The sequence below is a fragment of the Thalassophryne amazonica genome, chromosome 3 (genome assembly GCF_902500255.1).
Source record: "Thalassophryne amazonica chromosome 3, fThaAma1.1, whole genome shotgun sequence".
In the NCBI taxonomy this organism is placed as follows: domain Eukaryota; kingdom Metazoa; phylum Chordata; class Actinopteri; order Batrachoidiformes; family Batrachoididae; genus Thalassophryne; species Thalassophryne amazonica.
Genome location: NC_047105.1, coordinates 123,039,337 through 123,067,174, shown reverse-complemented (window position 1 = coordinate 123,067,174; position 27,838 = coordinate 123,039,337). Strand labels below are relative to the sequence as shown.

General features: G+C 41.5%; 1 protein-coding gene and 1 long non-coding RNA gene across 2 annotated transcripts in view; one reads left to right on the top strand and one right to left on the bottom strand.

Annotated features, from left to right (window-relative positions):
• Window positions 1-15,915, bottom strand: part of slc41a1 (solute carrier family 41 member 1) — a 144,951-nt gene extending 129,036 nt beyond the window's left edge. Inside the window, exon 1 of the mRNA XM_034167402.1 lies at window positions 14,517-15,915. Coding sequence (XP_034023293.1) covers window positions 14,517-15,002 — 486 coding nt within the window. The 5' untranslated portion in view covers window positions 15,003-15,915. The remainder of the gene's footprint in view (window positions 1-14,516) is intronic.
• Window positions 147-20,693, top strand: LOC117507534. Its single transcript, XR_004559740.1, has 3 exons — window positions 147-157; window positions 18,382-18,395; window positions 20,616-20,693. It is a non-coding gene; the product is annotated as an uncharacterized LOC117507534 (long non-coding RNA).
• The last annotated feature ends 7,145 nt before the right edge of the window (window positions 20,694-27,838 follow it).

Below are 27,838 nucleotides of genomic sequence, written 5' to 3'. Positions count from 1 at the left end.
GACAGCCTTTTAAACCAGATGTAGATCCAAAAGTGTTTCTGGAGAATATTTTTACATCTCCCTATGATTTCAATGATATTTCTGCTTTGGCAAAACGATGTCCTCAAATGCGCTAATTGGTTGACAAGCGATGCACCAATGTGAAGATATTGTATATGTCTTGTCTGAGTGCCAGTTAAACTTTTTGATCACTCCAGTCCATTTCAACATGTTCAAGCAACTTTATACAATTCAAAAAAATTATGATTCATGTTATAATGATAAAATCTCCACCTCATTATCTCAGTTAAACTGAAACACTGTCACTTTGAGATGTATGTATCTGTCTCCAGACTTGTCTGAAACCACATGGCTGTAAAAGTTGTAATTTTGTTTTATTACACCAAATTGTGTGTGATGTGTAATGCTTTGGGGCATTTTGCTTGATTAATGAATTTACAAGTACTTTATAAAATTCATTGCATTTTATAAGGATTTGCTTTCATTTTGAGACTGAAGACATGTTTTCAATTTAATTTCAATTCATTTTCATTTATATAGCGCCAAATCACAACAGAGTTGCCTCAAGGTGCTTCACACAAGTAAGGTCTAACCTTACTAACCCTCAGAGTGACAGTGGTAAGGAAAAACTCCCTCTGAGGAAGAAACCTCAAGCAGACCAGACTCAAAGGGGTGACCCTCTGTTTGGGCCATACTACAGACATAAATTACAGAACAATTCACAGAAACAATTCAAAAAAGGAATATACAGGAAATGCTGACATTTTGAACATTTTTGTACAAGGAAGCTGTATTTTTATTTTTCATGTTATTATTATTTTTTTAGCTCATTTAAAACAACATATGTAATTTACCCAGTAACCAAACTCTTGCATGCAGCTGTATTTCCATCACCCATATGCAGTAGCACATTCTTTTCAGTCTTGCATGTTCATCCATATGTGAAGAAAATAACTGAAAGTGGTTTTAGTCAAACTGGACCAAACTTGGTGGAATGTTCAAGATCAGCAAAGGACAAATTGAAAACTCAGTTAAAAGTCAAGGGCACAGGCCAAAGTCAAAGTGTTAGCCCTGTGCTTATATAGAGGATATTTACAGTGGCTATTTTGAGGACTACGGTTATTATTCAACACTATTATAAAATCATATATCATTTTTCTGTTAATTACATTACCTTTTGACTTTGGGTAACCTTGAAAGGTCAAACTCAAGATCATAACTGCTTAATATAAATAGTTCTTAGTGAACATGGGTTAAACATTATGCCCTTCCTGACACAACTCAACATAACACAGGCAGGTGTGGCCTTAGATCAGGAACCCTCTGCTTGGGAATGGAGCACCTCAACCACTGGCCACCACACTGCCACATGTTTGTACCGATATAAATGTATTTATCCTCAAATTAAGGTTGACAATCTGTGCTATCAAATGAAATAATTACTAGCTTTCATGTTGAATATGCTGTGGTTGATAGTGAAAATAATGCAAAGTGTAAATGTTCCATTATAGATGGATATGTCTAAAATACAGCAATTATAGAGCGAGTAGGACACAAAGGAAGGCAATTACTGAGTGAAGACTCCTTTTCTTGTGGCCAAGTAGAAAATCTGGCTAGTTACACAATAAACTAGAATAAACATGGTCTACTGCTGTTTGACTCTGTTGGATGAATCAGTGTGAGGGGTGTGTGACATTGGAACGCTGTCACGGTGTGCCAGTGCAAAAATGACACGGTTGGATAACTGGATGGGCGCTAAGAGATTGCACCCCCCCACCCCTAAATCCAATCAGAACAATAAAGGCACCATTCAAACTGATGGTGTGTCTGAATTCTGATTTCTATCTGTCTTACACAAACCTACTTTAATATAGAATTAATGCAAACATCAGTTGACAACTTTGTGATAAACGTACACTTGAACACCCAAAGTGTCAAAATATGCATTTGATTAATAAAGAACACATTTGACATCAATGCACATCACAATTTCAATTGAATTAACTCTTCCTTCACTAAAGGACAATATCTCCACAGACTCTTGTCCAAATCTGCTCATTACTTCTTCAGATACTTCATCCACAATCAATAACCACTCATAGCCTCTTGTCTGGAGGAGTGCAGAACTACTCATTCAAGCTCACTCTTCAGAACTGTTTCCATGGAGGTGTTCTGGAAAAACACAAGCTCCAAATCCGTTTTATCTAGTTAAGGACCGTTTAATTTAATAAATATGCTGAGATATTTCATTAGATGTGTAGTGCAGCAGATAACTGAAACAATCATGCAAATGGTGATAAAAGCATCAAATTCGGCAGAAATACTCCTTAGACACTCCTCTTTTGAAAAAAACTGATTGGCCACTTGACTTTTCAATCGGTGGTCAGTAGGGGTCAATTGAAGAATTACACAGAGGTCAAAATTAAAAGATGCTCCAATCATATTGAAAAATATTCCACAATATTTGCCTGATCATAAAGATTCCAAAAAGGTATAGTTTGGACTATCTGTGACTGAATTCTATGGAGTTACGGGATAAAAACAGCAAGAACGGTGACAAAGCTCAGTTTCATTTTGTACAGGGGTCAAAAGTTAAAGTTGCTCCAATTTTGGTAAAAAGTGATGCAAATTATTGGTTGAGCTAACAGGATTAATAAATGGAAGAGTTTTGACAGTGTTGAATGTTTGGTCTCCAAAGTAAAAGTCAAACAAGGTCTACGTCTATTGGATATGACATGTGACATATGTTACTCCGTAACATGATAAGTAAGGTTGATGCATGGTCCAAACTATTCCTTTTTAAAACTGTGTTAACTCAACTAGTAATTTGCATCACTTTTTACCAAAATTGGAGCAACTTTAACTTTTGACCCCTGTACAAACCGACACTAACCTTTGTCACCATTCTTGCTGTTTTTATCCCATAACTCCAATTCAGTTACAGACCGTCCATCCATACCTTTTTGGAATCTTTATGATCAGGCAAATAATGTGGCATAGATGTCAATATGATCGGAGCATCTTTTAATTTTGACTCCTGTGTAATTCTTCAATTGACCTCTACCTGAACGCCAACTGAAAATTCGAGTGGCCAATCGTTTTTTTCAAAAGAGGATTGTCTGAGGACTATTTCTGTCAAATTTGATGCTTTTATCACCATTTGCAGGATTTCGCTCTAAATATTCTCTTATCTGCTGCACTAGTGTTAGAGATTGGCACAATTATTTTGGTAGATAAATCCACTCTAACCTAGCCAAAATCCCCAAAATAAAAATGTAGGTTTTCTTAAATTTGCCAGTTGCAGTTCATAATTGATATTGATGATAATTGTGTTGCAGCACTGTTTCCTTTGTGGTTAAAGGGTTTATATAATATGTTGTATAAATGGCTTGGCATCTATTACACCTACTGCTAGTTTAACCTCTTTGTTGTGCATGTGTGTTGTCGCTTTGTCTCTCCACTCGGCTCACGAACTCCTGATCTCTGGCATGGGAGGCAGGCTGAAAGCCGAAAGTCACGTTGCTGCGTCACATTGACGGGTCATGTCCGACGCACTGGACTTATACATGTCGCTAAAGAGTGTGTGTGCATGTATGAGGAAGTGAAGATGGCATGTGTAATTTTTAATGGTACATAGCTGCACTCTGTGTCAAGCTTTCATTTTCCTTCTGTCTGGGGGACACAATGTGCTGTCTGTTTGTCTCAGGGACACAGCATGGAGCTGCAGGTGCTACGCTCCGTAATGAAACAGATAACCACCTGTTTTTGCTTCGGTGATAGCCATGCTAATGTTAGCTCAGTAGGGATGCTGATTCTCTATGTCACAATTTTGAAACTATTGGCACACAAATTCCACGAAACTGACAAACCTTAGTTTCTACTGTAATCCAAGCATGTAGGTTTATTTTTGGAACGGTGTTTCTAAGTTACAACTCATTTTAATGAAGAGAACATATTTATCTGAAGGGAATTCAATAATGAATACTTTATTTTCTTTTTAACGCCGTCTGTAGCAGTGTGTGCGTGTGTCCATGAACCTTTGAAAAGACCAGAAGTTATCTTTGACCCCGGGTGATGCGGGCACATTAAGTGTGCACGCTGACGTCCATGAGATGTCTTGTAAATCACTTTCGAAGTATTATCTGGTTATAAAAACAGCGTTTTTAGATTTAGAAGTGTTTATTTCTCTCTAACTTTTACAATAATATAGGAGAAAATATCTTTTCTGCCATGTTGGATTAGCAGCCACAGAGACACTAGCCAGCAGACATTACCGTGCATCTCTACTCTGATTGGTTGTCACTATGTGCTTCCCAGCATTCCTTGAGCAAGTTGAGGGAGGCCCCCAAGTGATCTGTGACGTTGCAATGATTGCTATCATAAACTGTACGTGTCGCTACCATAAGTAGATCAAGGCTGTCTGTTCTTTTATAATTTTACCCTTCAGTGTAACTTTTTTATTAATTTTTTCGAGACAATGTAAATTTTTATCGTACTGCATCCAGAAAGTATTCACAGTGCTTCACTTTTTCCACATTTTGTTATGTTACAGCCTTACTCCAAATGAGTAAATTCATTTTTTTCCCTTAAAATTGTACTCACAACACCACATAATGACAACATAAAAAAGTTTTTTATGAAATTTTTGCAAATTTATTAAAAATAAAAAACTAAGAAATCACTTGTACATAAGTATTCACACCTTTTGTTCAATACTTTGTTGATGCACATTTTGCAGCAATTACAGCCTCAAGTCTTCTTCAATATGATCACACAAGCTTGCTGCACCAGTCTTTGGGCAGTTTTGCCCATTCGTCTTTATAGGACCTCTCAAGCTCCATCAGGCTGGATGGGGAGCATCTGTGCACAGCCATTTTCAGATCTCTCCGGAGATGTTCAATCGGATTCAGGTCTGGACTCTGGCTGGGCCACTCAAAGACATTCACAGAGTTGTCCTGAAGCCACTCCTTTGATATCTTGGCTGTGTGTTTAGGGACATTGTCCTGCTGAATGATGAACTGTTTCCCCAAGGTCAAGAGCGCTCTGGAGCAGGTTTTCATCCAGGATGTCCCTGTACATTGCTGTATTCATCTTTCCCTTAATCCTAACTAGTCTCCCAGTCCCTGCCATTGAGAAACATCCCCACAGCATGATGCTGCCACCACCATGCTTCACTGTAGAGACTGTTTTGAGTAGGTGATGAGTGGTGCATGTGTTCATCCAAACATGATGCCTGGCGTTCACAGCAAAGAGTACAATCTTTGTCTTATCAGACCAGAGAATTTTGTTTCTCATGAGCTGAGAGTCCTTCAGGTGCTTTTTGGCAAACTCCAGTCAGGCTCCCATGTGCCTTTTACAAAGGAGTGGCTTCCGTCTGGCTGCTCTATCATACAGGCCTGATTGGTGTATTGCTGCAGAGATGGTTGCCCTCCTGGAAGATTCTCCTCTCTCCACAGAGGAATGCTGGAGGTCTGACAGAGTGACCGTCGGGTTCTTGGTCATCTCCCTGACTGAGGCCCTTCTCCCCAATCACTCAGTTTAGATGGGCGGCCAGCTCTAGGAAGAGTCCTGGTGGATCCAAACTTCTTCAATTTACAGATGATGGAGGCCACTGTACTCACTGGGACCTTCAAAGCAGCAGAAATTCTTCTGTACCCTTCCCCAGATTTGTGCCTCAAGATAATCCTGTCTCGGAGGTCTACAGGCAATTCCTTTGACTTAATGCATGGTTTGTACCAGAGGTGGGACAAAGTCACTGTCAAGTCATCAATCTGCAAGTCCCAAGTCAAGTTTCAAGTCAGCTTGCAAACAATTGGTTGTCATTATGACTTGAGACTTGACTTGAGACTTGCTGATTCATGACATGAGAGTGACTTGATGGTGACTTCGTCCCACCTCTGGTTTATGCTCTGAGATCCACTGTTAATTGTGGACCTTACAGTGCATCTGGAAAGTATTCACAGTGCTTCACTTTTTCCACATTTTGCCATGTTACAACCTTATTCCAAAATGGATGAAATAAATTTTTCCCCAAAATTCTAGACACAATACCCCATAACGACAATGTGAAAAAGTCACCTTTTTAGTTTTATTTTTTTTTAATTATTAAAAAAAGAAACCAGATGTAACCAATGAACAGAAATATAAACACAACACCTGTTTTTGCTCCCATTTTTCATGAGCTGAACTCAAACACCTATTTCTCTCAAATATTGTTCACACATCTGTCTAAAGCTGTGTTAGTGAGCACTTCTTCTTTGCCAAGATAATCAATCCCACCTCATAGGTGTCTCATATCAAGATGCTTATTAGACAGTATGATTATTGCACAGGTGTGCTTTAGGCTGGCCACAATAAAGCACCACTCTGAAAGTGCAATTTTGCTTTATTGGGGGATCTGTGGGGATCAGAATACCAGTCAGTATCTGGTGTGACCATGATCTGCATCACGCAGTGCAACACATCTCCTTTGTATAGAGTTTATCAGCAGCCAGATGCCATTGAATGTGAGCATTTGCCCACTTAAGTCACTTGTAACGACGAACTGCAGTCAGGTCAAGACCCCAATGAGGATGACGAACATGCAGATGAGCTTCCCTGCGATGGTTTCTGACAGTTTGTGCAGAAATCCTTTGGTCCTGCAAAAATCCCAATTTTGGTCCAGCATGCCAATAGCAAGCTCCGTTAAAACTTGTGACATCTGTGGCATTGTGCTGTATGATAAAACTGAGCATTTTTGAGTGGCCATTTATTGTGGCCAGCCTAAGGCATACTGGTGCAATAATCATGCTGTTTAATCAACATCTTGATATGCCACACCTGTAAGGTGGGATGGATTTTCTTGGTAAAGGAGAAGTGCTCACTAACACAGATTTAGACAGATTTGTGAACAATATTTGACAGAAATATGTATTTTGTGTATATAGAAAATGTTTTAGATCTTTGAGTTCAGCTCATGAAAAATGGGAGCAAAAACAAAAGTGTTGCGTTTATATATTTGTTCAGTGTAAGTACAACCCCTGGCAAAAATTATGGAATCACCGGCCTCGGAGGATGTTCATTCAGTTGTTTAATTTTGTAGAAAAAAAGCAGATCACAGACATGACACAAAACTAAAGTCATTTCAAATGGGAACTTTCTGGCTTTAAGAAACACTATAAGAAATCAGGAAAAAAAATTATGGCAGTCAGTAACGGTTACTTTTTTAGACCAAGCAGAGGGAAAAAAAATATGGAATCACTCAATTCTGAGGAAAAAATTATGGAATCACCCTGTAAATTTTCATCCCCAAAACTAACACCTGCATCAAATCAGATCTGCTCATTAGTCTGCATCTAAAAAGGAGTGATCACACCTTGGAGAGCTGTTGCACCAAGTGGACTGACATGAATCATGGCTCCAACACAAGAGATGTCAATTGAAACAAAGGAGAGGATTATCAAACTCTTAAAAGAGGGTAAATCATCATGCAATGTTGCAAAAGATGTTGGTTGTTCACAGTCAGCTGTGTCTAAACTCTGGACCAAATACAAACAACATGGGAAGGTTGTTAAAGGCAAACATACTGGTAGACCAAGGAAGACATCAATCCGTCAAGAAGAAAACTTAAAGCAATATGTCTCAAAAATTGAAAATGCACAACAAAACAAATGAGGAACGAAGGGGAGGAAACTGGAGTCAACGTCTGTGACCGAACTGTAAGAAACCGCCTAAAGGAAATGGGATTTACATACAGAAAAGCTAAACGAAAGCCATCATTAACACCTAAACAGAAAAAAACAAAAAAACAAGTTTACAATGGGCTAAGGAAAAGCAATCATGGACTGTTGATGACTGGATGAAAGTCATATTCAGTGATGAATCTCGAATCTGCATTGGGCAAGGTGATGATGCTGGAACTTTTGTTTGGTGCCGTTCCAATGAGATTTATAAAGATGACTGCCTGAAGAGAACATGTAAATTGCCACAGTCATTGATGATATGGGGCTGCATGTCAGGTAAAGGCACTGGGGAGATGGCTGTCATTACATCATCAATAAATGCACAAGTTTACGTTGATATTTTGGACACTTTTCTTATCCCATCAACTGAAAGGATGTTTGGGGATGATGAAATCATTTTTCAAGATGATAATACATCTTGCCATAGAGCAAAAACTGTGAAAACATTCCTTGCAAAAAGACACATAGGGTCAAAAAATAGTCCGGATCTTAATCCAATTGAAAATCTTTGGTGGAAGTTGAAGAAAATGGTACATGACAAGGCTCCAACCTGCAAAGCTGATCTGGCAACAGCAATCAGAGAAAGTTGGAGCCAGATTGATGAAGAGTACTGTTTGTCACTCATTAAGTCCATGCCTCAGAGACTGCAAGCTGTTATAAAAGCCAGAGGTGGTGCAACAAAATACTAGTGATGTGTTGGAGCGTTCTTTTGTTTTTCATGATTCCATCATTTTTTCCTCAGAATTGAGTGATTCCATATTTTCTTCCCTCTGCTTTGCCTAAAAAAGTCCTGTTACTGACTGCCACAATTTTTTATAGTGTTTCTTAAAGCCAGAAAGTTGCCATTTGAAATGACTTTAGTTTTGTGTCATGTCTGTGATCTGCTTTTTTTCTACAAAATTAAACAACTGAATGAACATCCTCCGAGGCCGGTGATTCCATAATTTTTGCCAGGGGTTGTATTGACAGCCTTTTCAGAATCAGAATCAGAATCGCCTTTATTGTCATTGTAATTTGCATTGCAACGAGATTTGAGTGCAACTCCAAAAAGGTGCTTTCCATGGTGCGAGTAATTTTTAGCCAAATAAAAGATAAAATTTAACAATAAACTGTTCAGAGCATATGTATAACTAAATAAACATAAGGTAAAATAAAATAAAATGTGGACCAAGTAAAATGTAAAAACGAGAATTATATACAACTGTGGAATCATATTGCACGGGAATATTGCACATGGTTTACACATATTGCACAAGAAACATGAAAGGTTTCCATGAAACTCAAGATTGAGTTCAGGTACATCCTGTTTACACTAATCATGCTTGAGATGTTTATACAGCTTAAGAGTCCACCTGGGCTAAATTCAGTTGATTGGACTTGATTTGGAAAGGCACACACCTGATCCTGTAGTTGACAGTCCATGTCAGAGCAAAAACCAAGCATGAAGCCAAAGGAATTGTCTTTAGACCTCTGAGACAGGATTCACTTGAGGCACAAGTCTGGGGAAGGGTACAGAAACATTTTTGCTGCTTTGGAGGTCTCAATGAGCAAAGTGGCCTCCATCATCCATAAATGGAAGACACTCAGATCCACCAGGACTCTTGCTGGAGCTGGCCGCCCATCAAAACTGAACGATTGGGGGAGAAGAGCCTTCATCAGGGAAGAGACCAACAACCCGATGGTCACACTGACAGAGCTCCAGCATTCCTCTGTGGAGCGAAGACAACCTTCCAGAAGAACAACCATCTCTGCAGCAATCCACCAATCAGGCCTGTATGGTAGAGTGGCCAGATGGAAGCCACTCCTGAGTAAAACGCACAGGCTTGGAGTTTGCCAAAAGGCACTTGAAGGACTCTCTGATAATGAGAAACAAATTTCTCTGGTCTGATGAGAGAAAGATTGAACTCTTTGGCGTCATTGCCAGGTGTCATGTGGTGGCAGCATCATGCTGTGGGAATGTTTTTCAGCAGCAGAAACTAGGAGACTAGTCAGAATTGAGGGAAAGATGAATGCAGCAATGTACAGAGACATCCTGGATGAAAATCTGCTCCAGAGCGCTCTTGACCTCAAACTGGGGCAACGGTTCATCTTTCAGCAGGACAATGACCCTAAGCACACAGCCCAGATATCAAAGGAGTGGCTTCAGGACAACTCTGTGAATGTCCTTGAGTGGCCCAGACAGAGTCCAGACCTAAATCCAATTGAATATCTCTGGAGAGATCTGAAAATGGCTGTGCAGCGATGCTCCCAATCCAACCTGATGGAGCTTGAGAGCTACTGCAAAGTGGAATGGGCATTGTGTGTGTGCTCGTCATCAGTGACTGTACCTTATGTTTGTGTGTTTGTATTCTGTTCTCTGTCTTTTTCTGTGTCTATGTTTGTCCATTTATTGTCTTCTGCCTGCGCCCCTTTTGTATTCAGCATGTGTGTCCTCCCTTGTCAGTCATCCATGTGGGTCCCCTTTGTGGTGTGTCCTCTGTCTATGCCCTGGGTTTGTCTTTCTTGTGTCTTTGTAATCAGTCCTCTGTCTGTGTTGTCATCATGTTTCCCCTGTCCCGAGTTCACTTTGTCTTTGTGTTTTTTCCTCATCAGGTTTCAATATGTGTTTCTTAATTTTTTCATTGTGCAGTCTGTTCACTTTTGAGTTCCATATTAGTTTTCTACTTTTGTTCTTGGATTTAGTTATGTATATGCTGCCAAAGGTGCATCAACAAAGAGCAAGGGTGTGAATACTTATATACATGTAATTTCTTAGTTTTTGTTTTTTATAAGTTTGCAAAAATTTCAAAAAAACCTTTTTCCATGCCATTATGGGGTGTTGCGAGTAGAATTTTAAGGGAAAAAAAAAATATTGACTCCATTTTGCACTGTATGGGCAATGTCATATTTGATATCCCCTTTTAAAAAGGCTAATAAATAAAATTATAGTAGTGGCAATGAATATTCTTTTTATGCCTCAAATCATAATAAGCATAGTGGCCCATGAAAACTCCCTAATGGGTTAACATTAGCATGAAACCTTGCTGACATAACATAACTCGATGCTAACTGAATGACACCTTGCATGAAAGCTTGCTAACGGTATAACATCAGCATGAAAACTCATTAATGGGCTAACATTAGCATAAACAATTACAAGCATCAATGCTAACAGACTGCCATGGGATTTATATTGCATTTAATCATATTTAGACTTTTAGTCTTCAGCTATTCTTCAGCTTTAAGAATCTCCTCAATCCCATCGTCACGTCTTCCAAAAAGGAAGCAGAGACTGGGGACTCAGAGGCGGACTCATCCATCACCCAGGCCGAAGTCACCGAGGTGGTCAGAAAGCTCCTCGGTGGCAAGGCTCTTGGGGTGGATGAAATCCGTCCGGAGTACCTAAGTCTCTGGACATTGTGGGACTGCAACATCACATGGCAGTCAGGGACAGTGCCTCTGGATTGGCAGACCGGGGTGGTGGTCCCTCTGTTTAAGATGGGGAGCCAGAGGGTGTGTTCCAACTACAGGGGGATCACATTCCTCAGCCTCCCCGGTAAGGTCTATTCCAGAGTACTGGAGATGAGAATTCGACCGATAGTCGAACCATGGATTCAGGAGGAGCAGTGTGTTTTTCATCCTGGTTGCAGCACACTGGACCAGCTCTACACCATCCATCAGGTGCTTGAGGGTTCATGAGAGTTCGCCCAACCAGTCCACATGTGAATTGTGGATCTGGAGAAGGCATTCGACTGTGTCTCTCGAGGTGCCCTGTGGGGGGTGCTCCGGGAGTACGGGGTCCAGGGTCCTTTGTTAAGGGAGTTTGGTTCGCATTGCCGGTAGTAAGTCAAGCCTGTTTCCAGTGCATGTCGGCCTCCACCAGGGCTGCCCTTTGTCAGTGTTGTATAGTAACGAAGTAAAAATACTTCACTACTGTACTTAAGTACGTTTTGGGAGATTTTGTACTTTAGTTGAGTTTTTTAAATTCAGCTTACTTTCACTTTTACTTCACTACATTTCCGACCTTAATTGCATACTTCTACTCCGATACATTTCCTATGCGCCATGCCGTTACTCGTTACAAAACACACACACACACATACACACACACACACACAAACACACACACACACACACACACACACGAAAAAAAGTTGTGTTTTCACCCAGAGACACCACTGATTACTAGTGACTGCAACGAAGTCAGGCCGATTTGTCATGAGGCATGTCCGGTAGTTTTTTTTTGCAGTTGCCCACTTGTGGCATGTTTGTCAGGAAAATGATCATTTCTCTACATTGATTACAGACCTGCAGCAGGTCTGTAATCAACTTTTCTGCAGTGCGGCTTAGCTTTGAACCTTGAACCAATCGAAGCAGTGATTCGCAGATCGAAGCAGTGCTTCGATCTACGATTCGTGGGTTTGTTTATTTACCTTTATCCTAATTTTTCCCTGCTAAAACCCTGAAGAGCATATGTCTGTAATATTTAATATTTTTATGTTAAACTGACCTGTTATGGCCTTCTGAAACAGTTGATAGATGTATTTTATAACTTAAAAACTATGCTAACGTGTTAGCATGTCTATGGCGTTTTCAATGTTAAAATTACCATTAAGCTGTTCGCATCAGCATGTTTGTGTTGATTTGTTTTCTGTATAATTAATGGCTCAGCGTTTGTTGTCATAAAAGAGTCAAATTGTAATTTTTTTTATTTATTTTTATTCATATATTAATAATAATAGCAAAAACAATAATAGGCTACATAATAGACAATAAGAGACTAATAATGTTACAATACAATTTTGGAGAAAGAGACAAAAAGAACCTAATGAAACAAAACACAACAGAAAAGATAAAACCATGTAACAATAAAATAAATAAATACATATAGAAATAAATAACTGTTTCCTGTGAACACCTAGTGAGTGGCCTACTCTCATTTAGGGTTTGAAACCTTGTTTCTGAAGTGTTTTTGTGTGATGTGCACAATTTTCAGTATTTTGACTAATACTACCAGTCATTTACCAGCCTAGATAAACTTTGTAATATATTAAAAAAAATCAGTCCGTTTTTGATTATTAATATTTACTTGTACTTTTACTTTCAATACTTGAGTATATTTAGTTGTACGTTACTTGTCATACTTAAGTACAATAAATACTAGATACTTTAAGACTTTTACTTGAGTAGCATTTCAATCGGTGACTTGAACTTCTACCAAAGTCATTTTTTAATGGGTATCTGTACTTTTACTTAAGTGTGATTTTCCGGTACCTTATACAACACTGCCCTTTGTCACCAGTTCTGTTCATTACCTTTATGGACAGAATTTCTAGATGCAGTCAGGGTGTAGAGGGGGTCCGGTTTGGGAAGTACTGAATCTCCTCTCTGCTGTTTGCGGACGATGTGGTTCTATTGGCTTTGTCAAATCAAGACCTTCAGCGTGCACTGGAGCAGTTTGCAGCTGAGTGTGAAGTGTCTGGGATGAAAATCAGCACCTCTAAATCTGAGGCCATGGTTCTCGACCAGAAAAACGTGCTTTGCCCTCTTCAGGTTGGTGGAGTGTCCTTGCCTCAAGTGGAGGAGTTTAAGTATCTCAGGGTCTTATTGACGAGAGAGGGACCGATGGAGAGTGAGATCGACAGACCGATTGGTGCAGCATCTGCAGTGATGCGGTCGCAGTATCGGACCGTCATGGTGAAGAGAGAGCTGAGCAGGGGGGCAAAGCTTTTTACCCATCGATCTACGTTCCGACCCTCACCTATGGTCATGAGAGTTGGCTCATGACCGAAAGAACAGGATCGTGAGTACAAGTGGCCGAGATGAGTTTCCTCCGCTGGGTGGCTGGCGGTCCCTTAGACATAGGGTGAGTAGCTCGGTCACTCGGTAGGAGCTCAGCGTCGAGCCGCTGCTCCTTCACGTCGAAAAGGAGCCAGCTGAGGTGGCTCGGGAATCTTTTTCGGATGCCTCCTGGACGCCTCGATGGAGAGGTGTCCCGGGCACGTCCCATCGGGAGGAGGCCCCAGGGAAGACCCAGGACATGCTGGAGGGACTAAGTCTCGCAGCTGGCTTGGGAATGCCTCAGGGTTCCCCCGGAGAAGCAGGGGGAGGTGTGTATGGATTGGGAGGTCTGGGCGGCTTTACTTGAGCTGCTGCCCCCGCAACCCGACCTCGGATGAAGCGGAAGAAAATGAATGGATGGATGGATGGATGGATGGATGGATGGATGGATGGATGGATGGATGGATGGATGGATGGATGGATGGATGGATGGATGGATGGATGGATAAAGTTTTATTTTTCTAAGAATATTTGTACTCCACATCATCAGGTAATTTTACATATTGCCTGAAAAAATAACAATGTAACTGCATAGATTTTGTTGTTCACTAAACAGACTAAGTAATATATAACAAGGCACACAGATTTAGGCCATAGAGAATTATGATATAGATATCATAGTTAATGTATAATATATATTATACATCTGACTGAAATCCTTTGTTCTGCTTGGCTGATTCATGTGTTAATATTATTGACTGATTCTGCACCATTTCGGGCAACATTATGAGTGATTGCGGACCGGTTTTGTCATAACGGGTCCTTGGGCAACAATGATCCCCTGGGGTGAGAATCCATTATGCTACCCTCCAAACCAGACACTATAAGCACTTTTCTACTACACAGAACCGGCACCACTCAGCTCAACTCGACTCAGCTTGTATATTGTCCAAGAACTCTGACAGGCCCCAACATATTTCACATTAATTAACATATTTTTGGTGTGTTCTGTCAAGGAAAAGTGAGGTTTCTCACCTGTACAATGTCGAGCACCATTCCTGCCGCCACCGTCCCAAAGCCAGCCAGCAAGAACGGGATGACAACCTGCAGGCCAATGGAGAAAGAGGACTCCTTCAGCGGAGGTGGAGGCTCGGGGCTCTGATCCATGCTGGTATCATCGCTTCCGTTGATCTGGCTTGCGTTCTCCAGCAGAGCGTCCTCTTCACGCTGACCCTTTGCATTAGCCCGGCAGTCCATTGCTACAACTATCTCTGACCTCTCTTCATCATCTCCAGTCTCACCTGGCCTCTCTGTGAAGGATGTGACCTCAGTAAGCTCCAGCTCAACCCCACTCTCCGGGCTCACCTCTCCAGGGCGATTGGTGAGGATCAATGGATGGACGGAACAGTTAGAGTTCAGGAAGACTGGGGTCAGGGTGCCTCCCTCCTTCTTTATCTCATTCGCCCCAGAGGACATGTCCATGTCAGGGAGCTTGTCTTGTTCTTTCGACCAAAGTACCATGCGGACACCTTTGAAACACAATGTGCTTAGTGGGAAAAGGTCAGGTGTCCTCAGCTGACTGGTTTCAAGGATGTCAGAATGGATGTGGCCACCTGATATGATTGTGAACCTTATCAGTCCAACTAATGTATCCCATTAAAGAGGCTTACGGTGTGCAGTGGTCACTATCGAAGACCAGGCGAGAGTGGATCTGCAGTAAAAAACCTGCAGTAAGGCACAAGATGCTGTGCGTCTGCAGATCTTGTGTTCCTGTCGGTGCTTCGGGAGCAGAACCAGTATATTCTCCATTCACTGCAAGGTGCTTTGGGTAAGCCAGCCAAAAAAAGTTGAGTGGTTTAAAAGAAAGGAGAAAAGAAAATTACTGACTTGGGGACTCACCTCAGAAATCCCCCCGAGGGAAGAAAGATCAGTCAGCAGATATTTCCTCAAAGAGTTAAAAGGAAGAGCAATGTGAAGTTTTGAGATTGAAGCACTGACTGACCCTGATCTCAGTCCACGGATCGCTTCAGACTGGTCAGTGTACTGGACTGGGGACGTCTCACCTTACATCACGTGGCTGGTGGGAGGTTTTCAGAGGAGATATTTAAAGATCTGCAGTATGTAGATTGAGTTACCCTGCAGTAGAAAAGTACATCTTCAACCAGAGTGCAAAAGTATGTAGAAAAACAAAAAGAATAATGATTTGATATTTTTAAATTCATGTCATATTTTTTTCATAGCAATAGATCCAACAAAATCCCTTAACCCAAAATAGTTGGCGATTATTACCTCTGTCAATCAAAGGAGGGAGAGGACATTTAAAGTTCTGACTTTTATACCCCAAAAGTCTTTGTGATGTCACACAGAAAAGATTAAGAAGAAGATCAAGTTCAAATCCAACATCTACTCAACACCTCCAAGACCCCAGGCTGACTAGTAATCAGAATCGCCTTTATTGTCATTGTAATTTATACTGCAACGAAATTTGAGTGCAACGCCAAAAGGTGCTTTTCCAAGGCACGAGTGGCCACTGTAGCCAAATAATGATAAATGATATATGATACTACGTCAAAATCAGTCGAATATCTTTGGATCAAATAACCATTCTCCACTTGTTATAGTATGTTGTTTTGTTTTTATTTTATTATTATTATTATTATTATTATTATTATTATTATTATTATTTTCTTTACTACTACGATGTAAACTACTGAAAATACTTCAATAAGAATGAAAGAATTTTTGCATTTTTTTTATTATTATTAATTTGTGTAATTTACCTTTGATTTACAGTAATACAGCAAAACACTTTGGACCACTAGGACAGATACAATTCTGAAAACGGATTCATTCACAAGCAAATTTCCTTTGCGGGGCTAAAAATACTCCTACTATTAGCTGATGTGATGCCTACATCCTCTGGGAATGAGAGTCACACCAGCGTCAAAGAAAACATCATGCAAAGACAGCAATCACCATCCGACATTTCAAAATAAACTACGAGAAGGTTTCCTAAAAGCTTTTTTATTTGTAATTTTTAATGTGTGAGGATAAAGTACATCAGCATTTCGACTCCCATCTCAGAATCCTCTGTATTTCAGGAAATTCAGTTTAAAACTTATTTAAATAAAATCTGCATGACTTCCAAAATAAATTGTGATGTTGGTTACAATGACTCATCACAGTTGACTGATTTATTTTATTTATTTATTTATTTTTACTAAAATACTGAGATAAAATCAATCCTTTTCTCTTATACAATAATATAAGTAGCACAACATAAAAGTCAGGTTAAATTTAGCTAAATGTAGATGTTTTCCATTTGTCAAAGTATCACCACAAATGTTCTCACACTTTGCAATATCAAGACTGGTTAATTATATTTATTTTATATTTGGGAATGCTCTTGATGTTTCAATCTTTCCCAAAAACCTGATAAAATTCAACTACTAATCCATCCATCCATATTCTATACCTGCTTACTCCAATTAATGGTCAGCAGTGACCACACAAAACATGAACTGTTTTGGATTCATCTTGTCTGTAAAGAAATAGAAGTCAAAGTAATTGCAAGAATCACTGCATGTTTTTTTTTTTTTTACATACCGCCCAACCGTCCTCTGATTTAGGGTGGTATTCATGTAATTACGTATTTTAGTGTTTAAAAATGATTGTTTTGTTGTTTGTTTTTTTTTTTTATGATTCTTATCAGTGACCTGTAGTGGCTTTCTGAAAATATGAATAAGACATCTTTCAGAGTGAAAGTCAAAGCATGAAACAATTCTCGATGGCCAGAATATCAGACCTTGCTTGGAAAAAGATTTGGATGGATACTTCTATTTTGAAGGTCAACTACGTTGCTTCCGGCTTAAACGCTGGCTAACTTGACGGTACCTCTGCTCTGGCTGTATGTTGCGACATCCGCGCACAGACTTTGGCTTTCGGCGCTGAAACAATCCTCTGTTTAGTAGTCAGGACCAACACCGCCCGAACCCAACATGGCAAAGGCGTAAATTAGTGCTCCCCTGCTCAGGGCTGAATAGAGCAGCCCTCCTATTTTGTTCTGCTGCTCGTTTAAAGAAGGTGCACGAGTTTATTTATTTATTTATTTATTTATTTATTATTATTATTATTATTTCCAGCGCACGTGTCAACTTGTGGAGAACGAAAATAAATAGAATTAATTGATTAATCTTTGTCCCACACGGTGATTGTTAATGAGACAAAAAGCTGTGCGTTACCTCTGAATGTCAAAAGCGCAGGAGGTGCGGACGCGCAGGTCCGTGCGCGGGATGTTATCCTCTCGTGCAGCCCGACGCCGGTGCGCACGCCTTATGTACGGTACCGGCTGGGCGCAGACGCCGTAAAAGGTAAATGTCGGTTAGTGATTAACCCTTTCCGCCGCTGCTCCAGGCTCTGTGTTCCTTTCACGTTGGACCCCCGCCGCCCTGCTGCCTGGACGCGCACTCCACCGTCCGGCGCGGGCGCGCGGGCCCTCCACGCTCCGGCCCCCCCCCCCCCCCACACACACACACACACACACACGTCACACCTCCTCCTTCCCTGCCCCGCGCGTGGAAATTTGTACCAGTCTCCTCCTCGAGGCTGATCATTTTAGTACCAGAAAGTTTTCATTTTTGCATGGAGAATAAACTGCTGAGGATGGATCCTCAAGAAGAAAGTAAAAAAAAAAAAAAAAAGGAGATTTATGAATGTGGTGAGGAAGGACATGCAGGTGGAGGGTGTGATAGAAGAAGGTCCAGAGGAGATGGCTGATCTGCTGTGGTAACCCCTAATGGGAGCAGAAAGAAGAAAAAAATACTGTCACACGCAATGATTCTTTTTTTTTTTCAATGACTTCCTGCAGTGACTCAAATGTGAAACCACCCCCAGTGGAAAGTTTAAGATACGAAAGTTACAGCAGCAATGCTTATCAAAGTAAATATCTACCCAGTCAATCACACTGGAAAAACCCAGTGCCTATATGCAAACATGGTCAATAGGATCTGCTGAAGTTCAAAGCAAGCATCAGAATGATGAAGAAAGAAGGTTGTGTGATCACTTGGGTCTGTCTGTCTGTGTGGAGTTGGCATGTTCTCTCCATGTTCACGTGAGGTTCCTCCGGGTGCTCCAGCTTCTTCCCATTTCCAAAGACATGCAGGGTAGATGAGTTGAACAGTTTAAATTTATTTCATTTTTGTGGGGAGGTGATGGTCCAGTGGTTAAACATTGGGCTTGAGACCAGGGGATCCTCTGTTCAAATCCCAGCCTGACTGGAAATCACTAAGGGCCCTTGGGCAAGGTCCTTAATCCCCTAGTTGCTCCCAGCGTGTGGTGAGTGCCTTATATGGCAGCACCCTGAGATTGGGGTGAATGCAAGGCAGTGGTGGGTACAGCTAACCAAAAAGTTGGCTCGATAACAGTTACTCCGCGAACTGAAAAGTTATTTTTTAAGCTAAACCGATTAACCACTGAAAACCTTTGCAGAATTTACAGATAAATGCTAAACTGATAACTTTCAGTACTGATTTCAGTACACTAGGAACTACTGACACGGCAACAAGCATGCATTTCTGTGTCAGATCAGCTTTCTTTCAGCAGAAAAAAACCTAATGACTGAGACAGAAAAACAGAGACAACTTTTCGTTATATCATAGTGACTCCCCAGCATATCACACAAGTCATCAACAGGCATACAGTTTATTTAATGTAAATTAATGTCACGTCTGGGTTTTATAAAGTGAAAATATCAGCTATATGTTTTAGTTTTAAAGTAATGCACTTATTTTAAAGGTTTTCGTGTTTGGACCACACATGCTGCAGTGCATTATGGGTAACGTTTCACGACAGCAGAAATGCATTGAGAAGCTCTGATGAGGCTGTACCTTAACCGCTGCACACGGACAACAGTATTAAACTCTTTTTATATTGTGCGTAAAACTCTCATGAATATATTTTCTGGGTTTATAGACGTTGTTATTGTTTCATGAGAGTTTTAGGCACAATATACAAATAGTTTTATACTGTTGGACGTGTGCAGCAGTTAAGGTGCAGCCTCATCAGAGCATCTCATTGCATTTCTCCTGTCATGAAACGTCACCCATAATGCACTGCAGCATGTGTGGTCCAAACACTAAAACATTAAAAATTAGTGCATAACTTTAAAACTAAACCATGTAGCTGATATTTTCACTTTATAAAACCCAGATGTGACATTAATTTAAATAACTTGTCTGGAATTAGTTTGGTTAAAATTTTAACCATAAGTTAAAACGGTATGCCTGTTGATGACTTGCATGATATGCCGGCAAGTCATTATGGTATAAAGAGAAATAATCTTTTGTTATCGCTTTTGTTTTCTTTCTCTCTTGTCATAAGTTCTTTTCTACTTGCAGAGGATAGAGCTGTCTGTTTACTAGGAGACATTTAACAGGTATGTGTTAAAATCTTTGAATTCAGACTTCACCACTGTCTTTAACTGTTAAGCTTTATGTGCTATCCCTGCAAAAATACGTATGTTAGCAGGGATCTAAGTTTATTGGAAGCTTATTGGTGTGCTGATGGTTTTCAGAGTTATCTGAAAAGATAATCCGATAATGAAAATATTATCTGAGATAATTAGCGGATTAGCAGAACTGTGCCCACCACTGATGTGAGACATAATTGTAAAGCACTTTGAGCGTTTGTTGCAGATGGAAAAGCGCTATATGAATGCAGTCCATTTACCATAAGTGTGCATGTGAATGTGTTTGGTGTCTATATGTGGTCCTGCAACAGACTGGCATCCTGTCCAGGGTGTACTCTGCCTCTCAACCCATGAGTGCTGGCATGGGCTCCAGCCCCCCGCATCCCTTAATTAGAGTAAGCCGTTGAAGATTAGTGAGTGTGATAATGATAACAATAATCATGTGTATATGATAATAAGAACCTAAACAATTATAAATACATTAAGACAGTAAATTCACATTAAAAACGTGAAGAGCGATGTTTGATTGACAGCCCTCTTCTGACTAACGAACAATCTTTCCATCGTCCAAAACTCCATTGTCCAAAACTCTCTGTTGTCCAAAACTCTCTCTTCAGTGGCATCCATTATCACTAGATATATATATCAAGAGTGAGATTGCACGCAAGTGTCTTATTCCTTTGGCAACAAAGCGAGAAACCCAGGGGGGACTAACTTTCCTGAAAATAAATAATACGCATCACCACTGTTGCGCGCATGCGCATATGCACATGGATAAGCAAAAGGTGGACCGATTTTTAGGGGGGAATGTTCGGTCTGTGACACCGACTCCAAAAGTGTTTAGATTAGAAGATGCCACTGGTAAGAACAATGGTCGTGGCTCACTGATGATATGTGTGCTCTGAGGCTTAAATGCAAGAAGAATGACCATAGAAGTGTCATTACGAGCTGGAGGTTACCAATACAGATTGACAGATTCCTTGGCTGATCCCAGTCATGTCTTGTCAGATGCCAGAGGTTGTTGTTGCTATGGGTGCTGAATGCATTTTAAATCCATGGCTAACCTGGCTTAGTAAACTGCCTTTATTATCTAGTTAAAGTGTTTATTCTTGGCATTTGCTCAAGTACAATGTACATGGGAATTGGAGTCCTTGTGCGGATCGATCAATCAATCATTAAAAAACACGAACTATTAAAAAGGACAACAAAGACAAAAGAGTTCACATACTAATAAATAACAATAATTACCAAAGTACAAAAGGTTGACATTACGCCCGGCTATTTGTGCACATACAAGACTGCACAGAAAGAGGCAGTAGGTGTGTGTGTGTGTGTGTGTGTGTGTGTGTGTGTGTGTGTGTGTGTGTGTGTGTGTGTGTGTGTGTGTGTGTGTGTGTGTGTGTGTGTGTGTGTGTGTCCGGGCATGCAGCATGTCTGAGGTGGGGGCATGGTATTTCAAACAAGCTTGAATGTCCTTTGCCAGCAGTCTGATGGCTGCTGGGGAGAAGCTGCTTTGGAAGCACTTCCTATTGGCCCTTATGCTCTCCGGTCAACACTCACTACCAGCCCTCTGTAGGCCTGGGTAAGCAGCTGATAGCTCAGGCCAGCTTTTTTTCAGTAACCTGATAAAGTATAGCCTCTGCTGAGCCTTTTTCACAGTGGCCATGGTATTCTCTGACTAGCTGAGGGTGTTGGCGATGTGCAGGCTCAGGAACTTAAAGCTGTCAACACGCTCCACCACAGTTCCTTTAATTTCCCGGGGATGTAAAGGGGAGCTCACTTTAGGAAGTCCAGAATTAGCTCCTTTGTCTTGTCAGTGTTCATGACAAGGCACTTTTCCTCCCCATAGTGAGTGTTCTGTCTGCCAACTGTCTGGTGTGTCTCATCATTTCCTTTGATGAGTCCCAGGATGGATGTGTTCTCTGCAAATGTGTATATCTGGCAGTGTTTGTGTGAAGATAGACAGGCATGTGAACAGCCTTGGGCTGAGGCAGCAGACCTGAGGGGTCCCAGTGCTGATGGTCAGTGGTGTTGATACCCTGTTCCCCATTCAAACCACCTCTCCGGTCTCTCAGTTAAAGTTGAGTATCCAACTATAAGTGGGAGAGTGCAGCTCGAGGCCTGCCAGTTTAGCCACTAGCTTAGTGGGCTGGATGGTGTTAAAAGCTGAAGTGTAGTCTAGAAAGAGCATTGGGACGTATGTGTTGGGGTTGTCAAGGTACTCCAGGGCTAAGGGCACGGTCTCATCTACTGATATGTTTTCCTTGTAAGTGAATTGAAGGGGGTGGTTTCTTCCTCAGAGGGAGTTTTTCCTTACCACTGTTGCTCTGGGGGTTAGTAAGGTATAGATCTTACTTGTGTCACCTTCTTTGGCCACCAGTTTCTCCAGGCACTTTGTGTCAACTGAAGCAAGTACGACTGGGTGGAAATCATTCATACAAGTTGTATGTGGCTTCTTGGGAACCCGTACAATTTTTAGAACACTTGAAAAGTAGAGGGACAACAGCCTGAGACAGTGAGGTGTTAAAGATGCCCCTATACACAACAGCCAGCTCTGCTGCACAGGCTTTCTGGACTCTATATAATACTCCATCCAGAACATGTTGCCTTTTGGGGGTTGACCTGCTGCAGAGAACTTAGAACCTGTGCCCGTATTACCTGTAGAATCCTAGTTGAACCAAATTAAATAAATTGTTTCAATTTGTAACATCTAAATGAATTAATTCAATCTTGCAGAGTTGACTTTTTAACTTTCAGTGTTATGCATTGTTTCCAACAGGCAATAGTAGGATATTCTATCATCATCTTATTTCAAGTTCTTGTATCAATTTGTGTTACTTGGTAATCAGTCAGTATGATGCAGGTGGTGACAAGTTAAACCAGGTTTACTTGTTTGTTGTGTGTTTTGTGGGTGAAAAAGTAATGTGTTAAATTAACCTATGGTGGCATATGTGGAAGCACAGATTGGCAAGGAGGATTTGGATAAGGACAAGAGTTTATCACAGTTGTAAGCCATCCATCCAATTTCTTCCGCTTTATCTGGAGTCGGGTCGCGGGGGCAGCAGCTCAAGCAAAGCCGCCCAGACCTCCCGATCCACACACACCTCCCCCAGCTCCTCCGGGGGAACTCCAAGGCGTCCCCAAATTGTTGTGTAAGTAATCAGGAAGAAACACAGGCATTGAGCGTGTAAGCTCGAACAGGAAGGTGTGTCAGCTCTGGATTCTGGCAACAATGAGCTGGAGACAGGGGTTTAAGTACACAGCGGGTAATGAGGATCAGATGAACTGCAGGTGTGATTCAGGTTCCTTAGCTCTGTTTGCGTGCCATCTGGAGGGAAAGCAGACAAACAACACACAACAGGAACAGACAAGGCAGGGACCAAGAGATATAGGGGGAACTGGAGAGCTAGAGGGGGGAATCCCAGTGGAGCTCTTGAGGGACAGACCCGATCGTTGTCGGGGAGTAGCCCGAGTGGAGACGACCTGGTCAGCCCCATGGCTTTTCTCACGATGGCATCCCTCAACCAGCTGTCTAAATGGATAACCAGAGTGATAAGCTTATCTAAATCCTCTGGTTCATCCCTGACTGCCAGTTTGTCTTTGGGTGAATTGTTTAGACCTTTAAAAAAAAAAAAACGCTTCGCAACACCGCGCATTCCAGCCAACCTCCCCTGCAAGAATGAGGAAGTCGATGGAATACTCCGCGGTGCTCTGATGCTCCTATTTAAGAGAGAGCAGCTGCTGAGCGGTGGAACATGTTTTCATTTGATGACCAAAAACTAAGCGGAGTTCACGGGAGAAGTCAGAGAAGGAATTAAGCAGTGGTGAATCAGTGCTCCAAAGAGCTGTTGCCTAAGCTCACGCGTCACCCCAGAGCAGATACGTCACATACGCGATGTCACTACTGTTGGAGTACTGTGAGGGTCTTTGAGAGGGAGAATACGAATGAACACTGCATCAGAAAAGCTGTGCACGTTTCGACACAACCGACATATGGTTCAGGATGGCAAATAAAGGGTTCGGGAGCCGGAGCTACTGACGCAGAGGAGGTGACTGACTGGAGGCAGGGCTGAAGCCGAGAAAGCTGCGATCAACTGATCAGCTACATTTGAAATTCAATAAAGTGTCATTTTTGTAGTAAGTGAGTCTCACTGATCCAGGATAGACCCAAAGAAATCAGGGCTTAACAAAAGGAAGGCTGGATCTGCATGGCTCTTGGAAGATGGAGATGGACAGAACTGGGTTAAGCACCTTGGAGAAAGGGAAAGGACCTATGAACCTGGGAGCAATGTTCCTGGTCATCCACCGAAGCGGCAGGTCCCGTTTTGAAAGCCAGATCTTCTGACCTCGAGTGTTGGCTGGTGCGGGAGTCCTCCTGCAGTTGGAAACAGTCTGTTTGGATGCGAGTGAGTAGAGTATCACTTGTCACGCCAACTCCCTGGTTCATCTACACCTCTGAATAAGCGCCAGAACAGATGGAACTGGTGAGTCTAAGTCGGTGGAGGAAAACAGCAGCAGTTAGAATCCATACATGACATGGAATGGTGAGTGCCCGGAGGATGAAGATGGAAGACAGTTATGTGCCAGGTCAACCCAACTTAACTGAGTGGTCCATGAATCCGTATTCTGTGATGCCAGGATGCAAAGACTCTTCTCTCGTTCCTGATTCATTCTCTCTGACTGTCCATTAGACTGCGGATGGTACCCTGATGTGAGACTGGAAATGGCCCAGAGTGGCTTGCAGAATTCCTTCCAGAATCGAGAGACGAACTGTGGTCCACAGTCTGACACAATGCCCTGGGGAAGACCATGCAGTTTAAATACATTAGATTTCTACTTTCTACTCATCACTAATTGAAGAAAATAAGAACAACCCCAGGTTTCTTTTCAGCACTGTAGCCAGGCTGACAAAGAGTCAGAGCTCTATTGAGCTGAGTATTCCATTAACTTTAACTAGTAATGACTTCATGACTTTCTTTGCTAACAAAATTTTGACTATTAGAGAAAAAATTACTCATAACCATCCCAAAGATGTATCATTATCTTTGGCTGCTTTCAGTGATGCCGGTATTTGGTTAGACTCTTTCTCTCCGATTGTTCTGTCTGAGTTATTTTCATTAGTTACTTCATCCAAACCATCAACATGTTTATTAGACCCCATTCCTGCCAGGCTGCTCAAGGAAGTCCTACCATTATTCAATGCTTCAATCTTAAATATGATCAATCTATCTTTGTTAGTTGGTTATGTACCACAGGCCTTTAAGGTGGCAGTAATTAAACCATTACTTAAAAAGCCATCACTTGACCCAGCTATCTTAGCTAATTATAGGCCAATCTCCAACCTTCCTTTTCTCTCAAAGATCCTTGAGAGGGTAGTTGTAAAACAGCTAACTGATCACCTGCAGAGGAATGGTCTATTTGAAGAGTTTCAGTCAGGTTTTAGAATTCATCATAGTACAGAAACAGCATTAGTGAAGGTTACAAATGATCTTCTTATGGCTTCGGACAGTGGACTTATCTCTGTGCTTGTTTTGTTGGACCTCAGTGCTGCTTTTGATACTGTTGACCATAAAATTTTATTACAGAGATTAGAGCATGTCATAGGTATTAAAGGCACTGCGCTGCGGTGGTTTGAATCATATTTGTCTAATAGATTACAGTTTGTTCATGTAAATGGGGAATCTTCTTCACAGACTAAAGTTAATTATGGAGTTCCACAAGGTTCTGTGCTAGGACCAATTTTATTCACTTTATACATGCTTCCCTTAGGCAGTATTATTAGACGGTATTGCTTAAATTTTCATTGTTACGCAGATGATACCCAGCTTTATCTATCCATGAAGCCAGAGGATACACACCAATTAGCTAAACTGCAGGATTGTCTTACAGACATAAAGACATGGATGACCTCTAATTTCCTGCTTTTAAACTCAGATAAAACTGAAGTTATTGTACTTGGCCCCACAAATCTTAGAAGCATGGTGTCTAACCAGATCGTTACTCTGGATGGCATTTCCCTGATCTCTAGTAATACTGTGAGAAATCTTGGAGTCATTTTTGATCAGGATATGTCATTCAAAGCGCATATTAAACAAATATGTAGGACTGCTTTTTTGCATTTGCGCAATATTTCTAGATTAGAAAATTAGAAAGGTCTTGTCTCAGAGTGATGCTGAAAAATTAATTCATGCATTTATTTCCTCTAGGCTGGACTATTGTAATTCATTATTATCAGGTTGTCCTAAAAGTTCCCTAAAAAGCCTTCAGTTGGTTCAGAATGCTGCAGCTAGAGTACTGACGGGGACTAGCAGGAGAGAGCATATCTCACCCGTGTTGGCCTCTCTTCATTGGCTTCCTGTTAATTCTAGAATAGAATTTAAAATTCTTCTTCTTACTTATAAGGTTTTGAATAATCAGGTCCCATCTTATCTTAGGGACCTCGTAGTACCATATTACCCCATTAGAGCGCTTCGCTCTCAGACTGCAGGCTTACTTGTAGTTCCTAGGGTTTGTAAGAGTAGAATGGGAGGCAGAGCCTTCAGCTTTCAGGCTCCTCTCCTGTGGAACCAGCTCCCAATTCAGATCAGGGAGACAGATACCCTCTCTACTTTTAAGATTAGGCTTAAAACTTTCCTTTTCGCTAAGGCTTATAGTTAGGGCTGGATCAGGTGACCCTGGACCATCCCTTGGTTATGCTGCTTTAGACGTAGACTGTGGGGGGTTCCCATGATGCACTGTTTCTTTCTCTTTTTGCTCCGTATGCATCACTCTGCATTTAATCATTAGTGATCGATCTCTGCCCCCCTTCACAGCATGTCTTTTTCCTGGTTCTTTCCCTCAGCCCCAACCAGTCTCAGCAGAAGACTGCCCCTCCCTGAGCCTGGTTCTGCTGGAGGTTTCTTCCTGTTAAAAGGGAGTTTTTCCTTCCCACTGTAGCCAAGTGCTTGCTCATAGGGGGTCTTTTGACCGTTGGGGTTTTTCATAATTATTGTATGGCCTTGCCTTACAATATAGAGCGCCTTGGGGCAACTGTTTGTTGTGATTTGGCGCTATATAAGAAAAAAGTTGATTGATTGATTGATTAGATAACATGACTCTGGCTGTCTCCTTGGCCAAGGGGAGCATCGGCAGAGGGATAAAAGGAGCCAATGTAGATAGCCAGTCCACTACAGTCAGTACTACAATATTTCCACTAGAGGCTGGGAGACCTGTCACAAAATCTACCGAGAGATGAGACCATGGGCATTTGGGTATTGGAAGCAGTAGTTATTTACCTGAAGGACTCTGTGTGGAAGACCTGTGCATAGCACATATCTGACAGGCACTGACATAGCTGGTGATGTCAGAGAGCAAATATGGCCACCAAAACCTCTGCTGACTGACAAATGTGGTTTTCTTTACAGATGGCAGGAAAAACAGTTGTCGTGACCCCACCTGAAACATCCCCCTGAGGGGCATAGGGATGAGGAGCTTCCCTGGAGGACACACCAGAGGCAAGGGTAAGTTTTCAGATACCATCTTAACCCTAGTTTCAATATCCCAAGTCAGAGCAGAAATGAAACATGAAGCTGGCAGTATGGTTGGGGGTTTTGAGGGCAAACTGGCAGGGTCACCTTGGTGCGATAATGCATCCGGGTTGCCCTTTTTGGTACTTGTGTGGTACCATAAAATGAAATTAAAGTGACTGAAGAAGATTGCCCACTGGGCCTGCCTGGCATTTGGTCTCTTGGCCAAATGTAGGTACTCTAAGTTTTTGTGAGCTGTCCATACAAGGAAATGCATCTGTGCCACTCCTCCAGGGCCACTTTGACCACCAACAGTTCATGGTCACCAATATCATAATTTCATTCTGTGGCAGACAATTTCTTGGATAAGAAGGCACAGGGGTGCA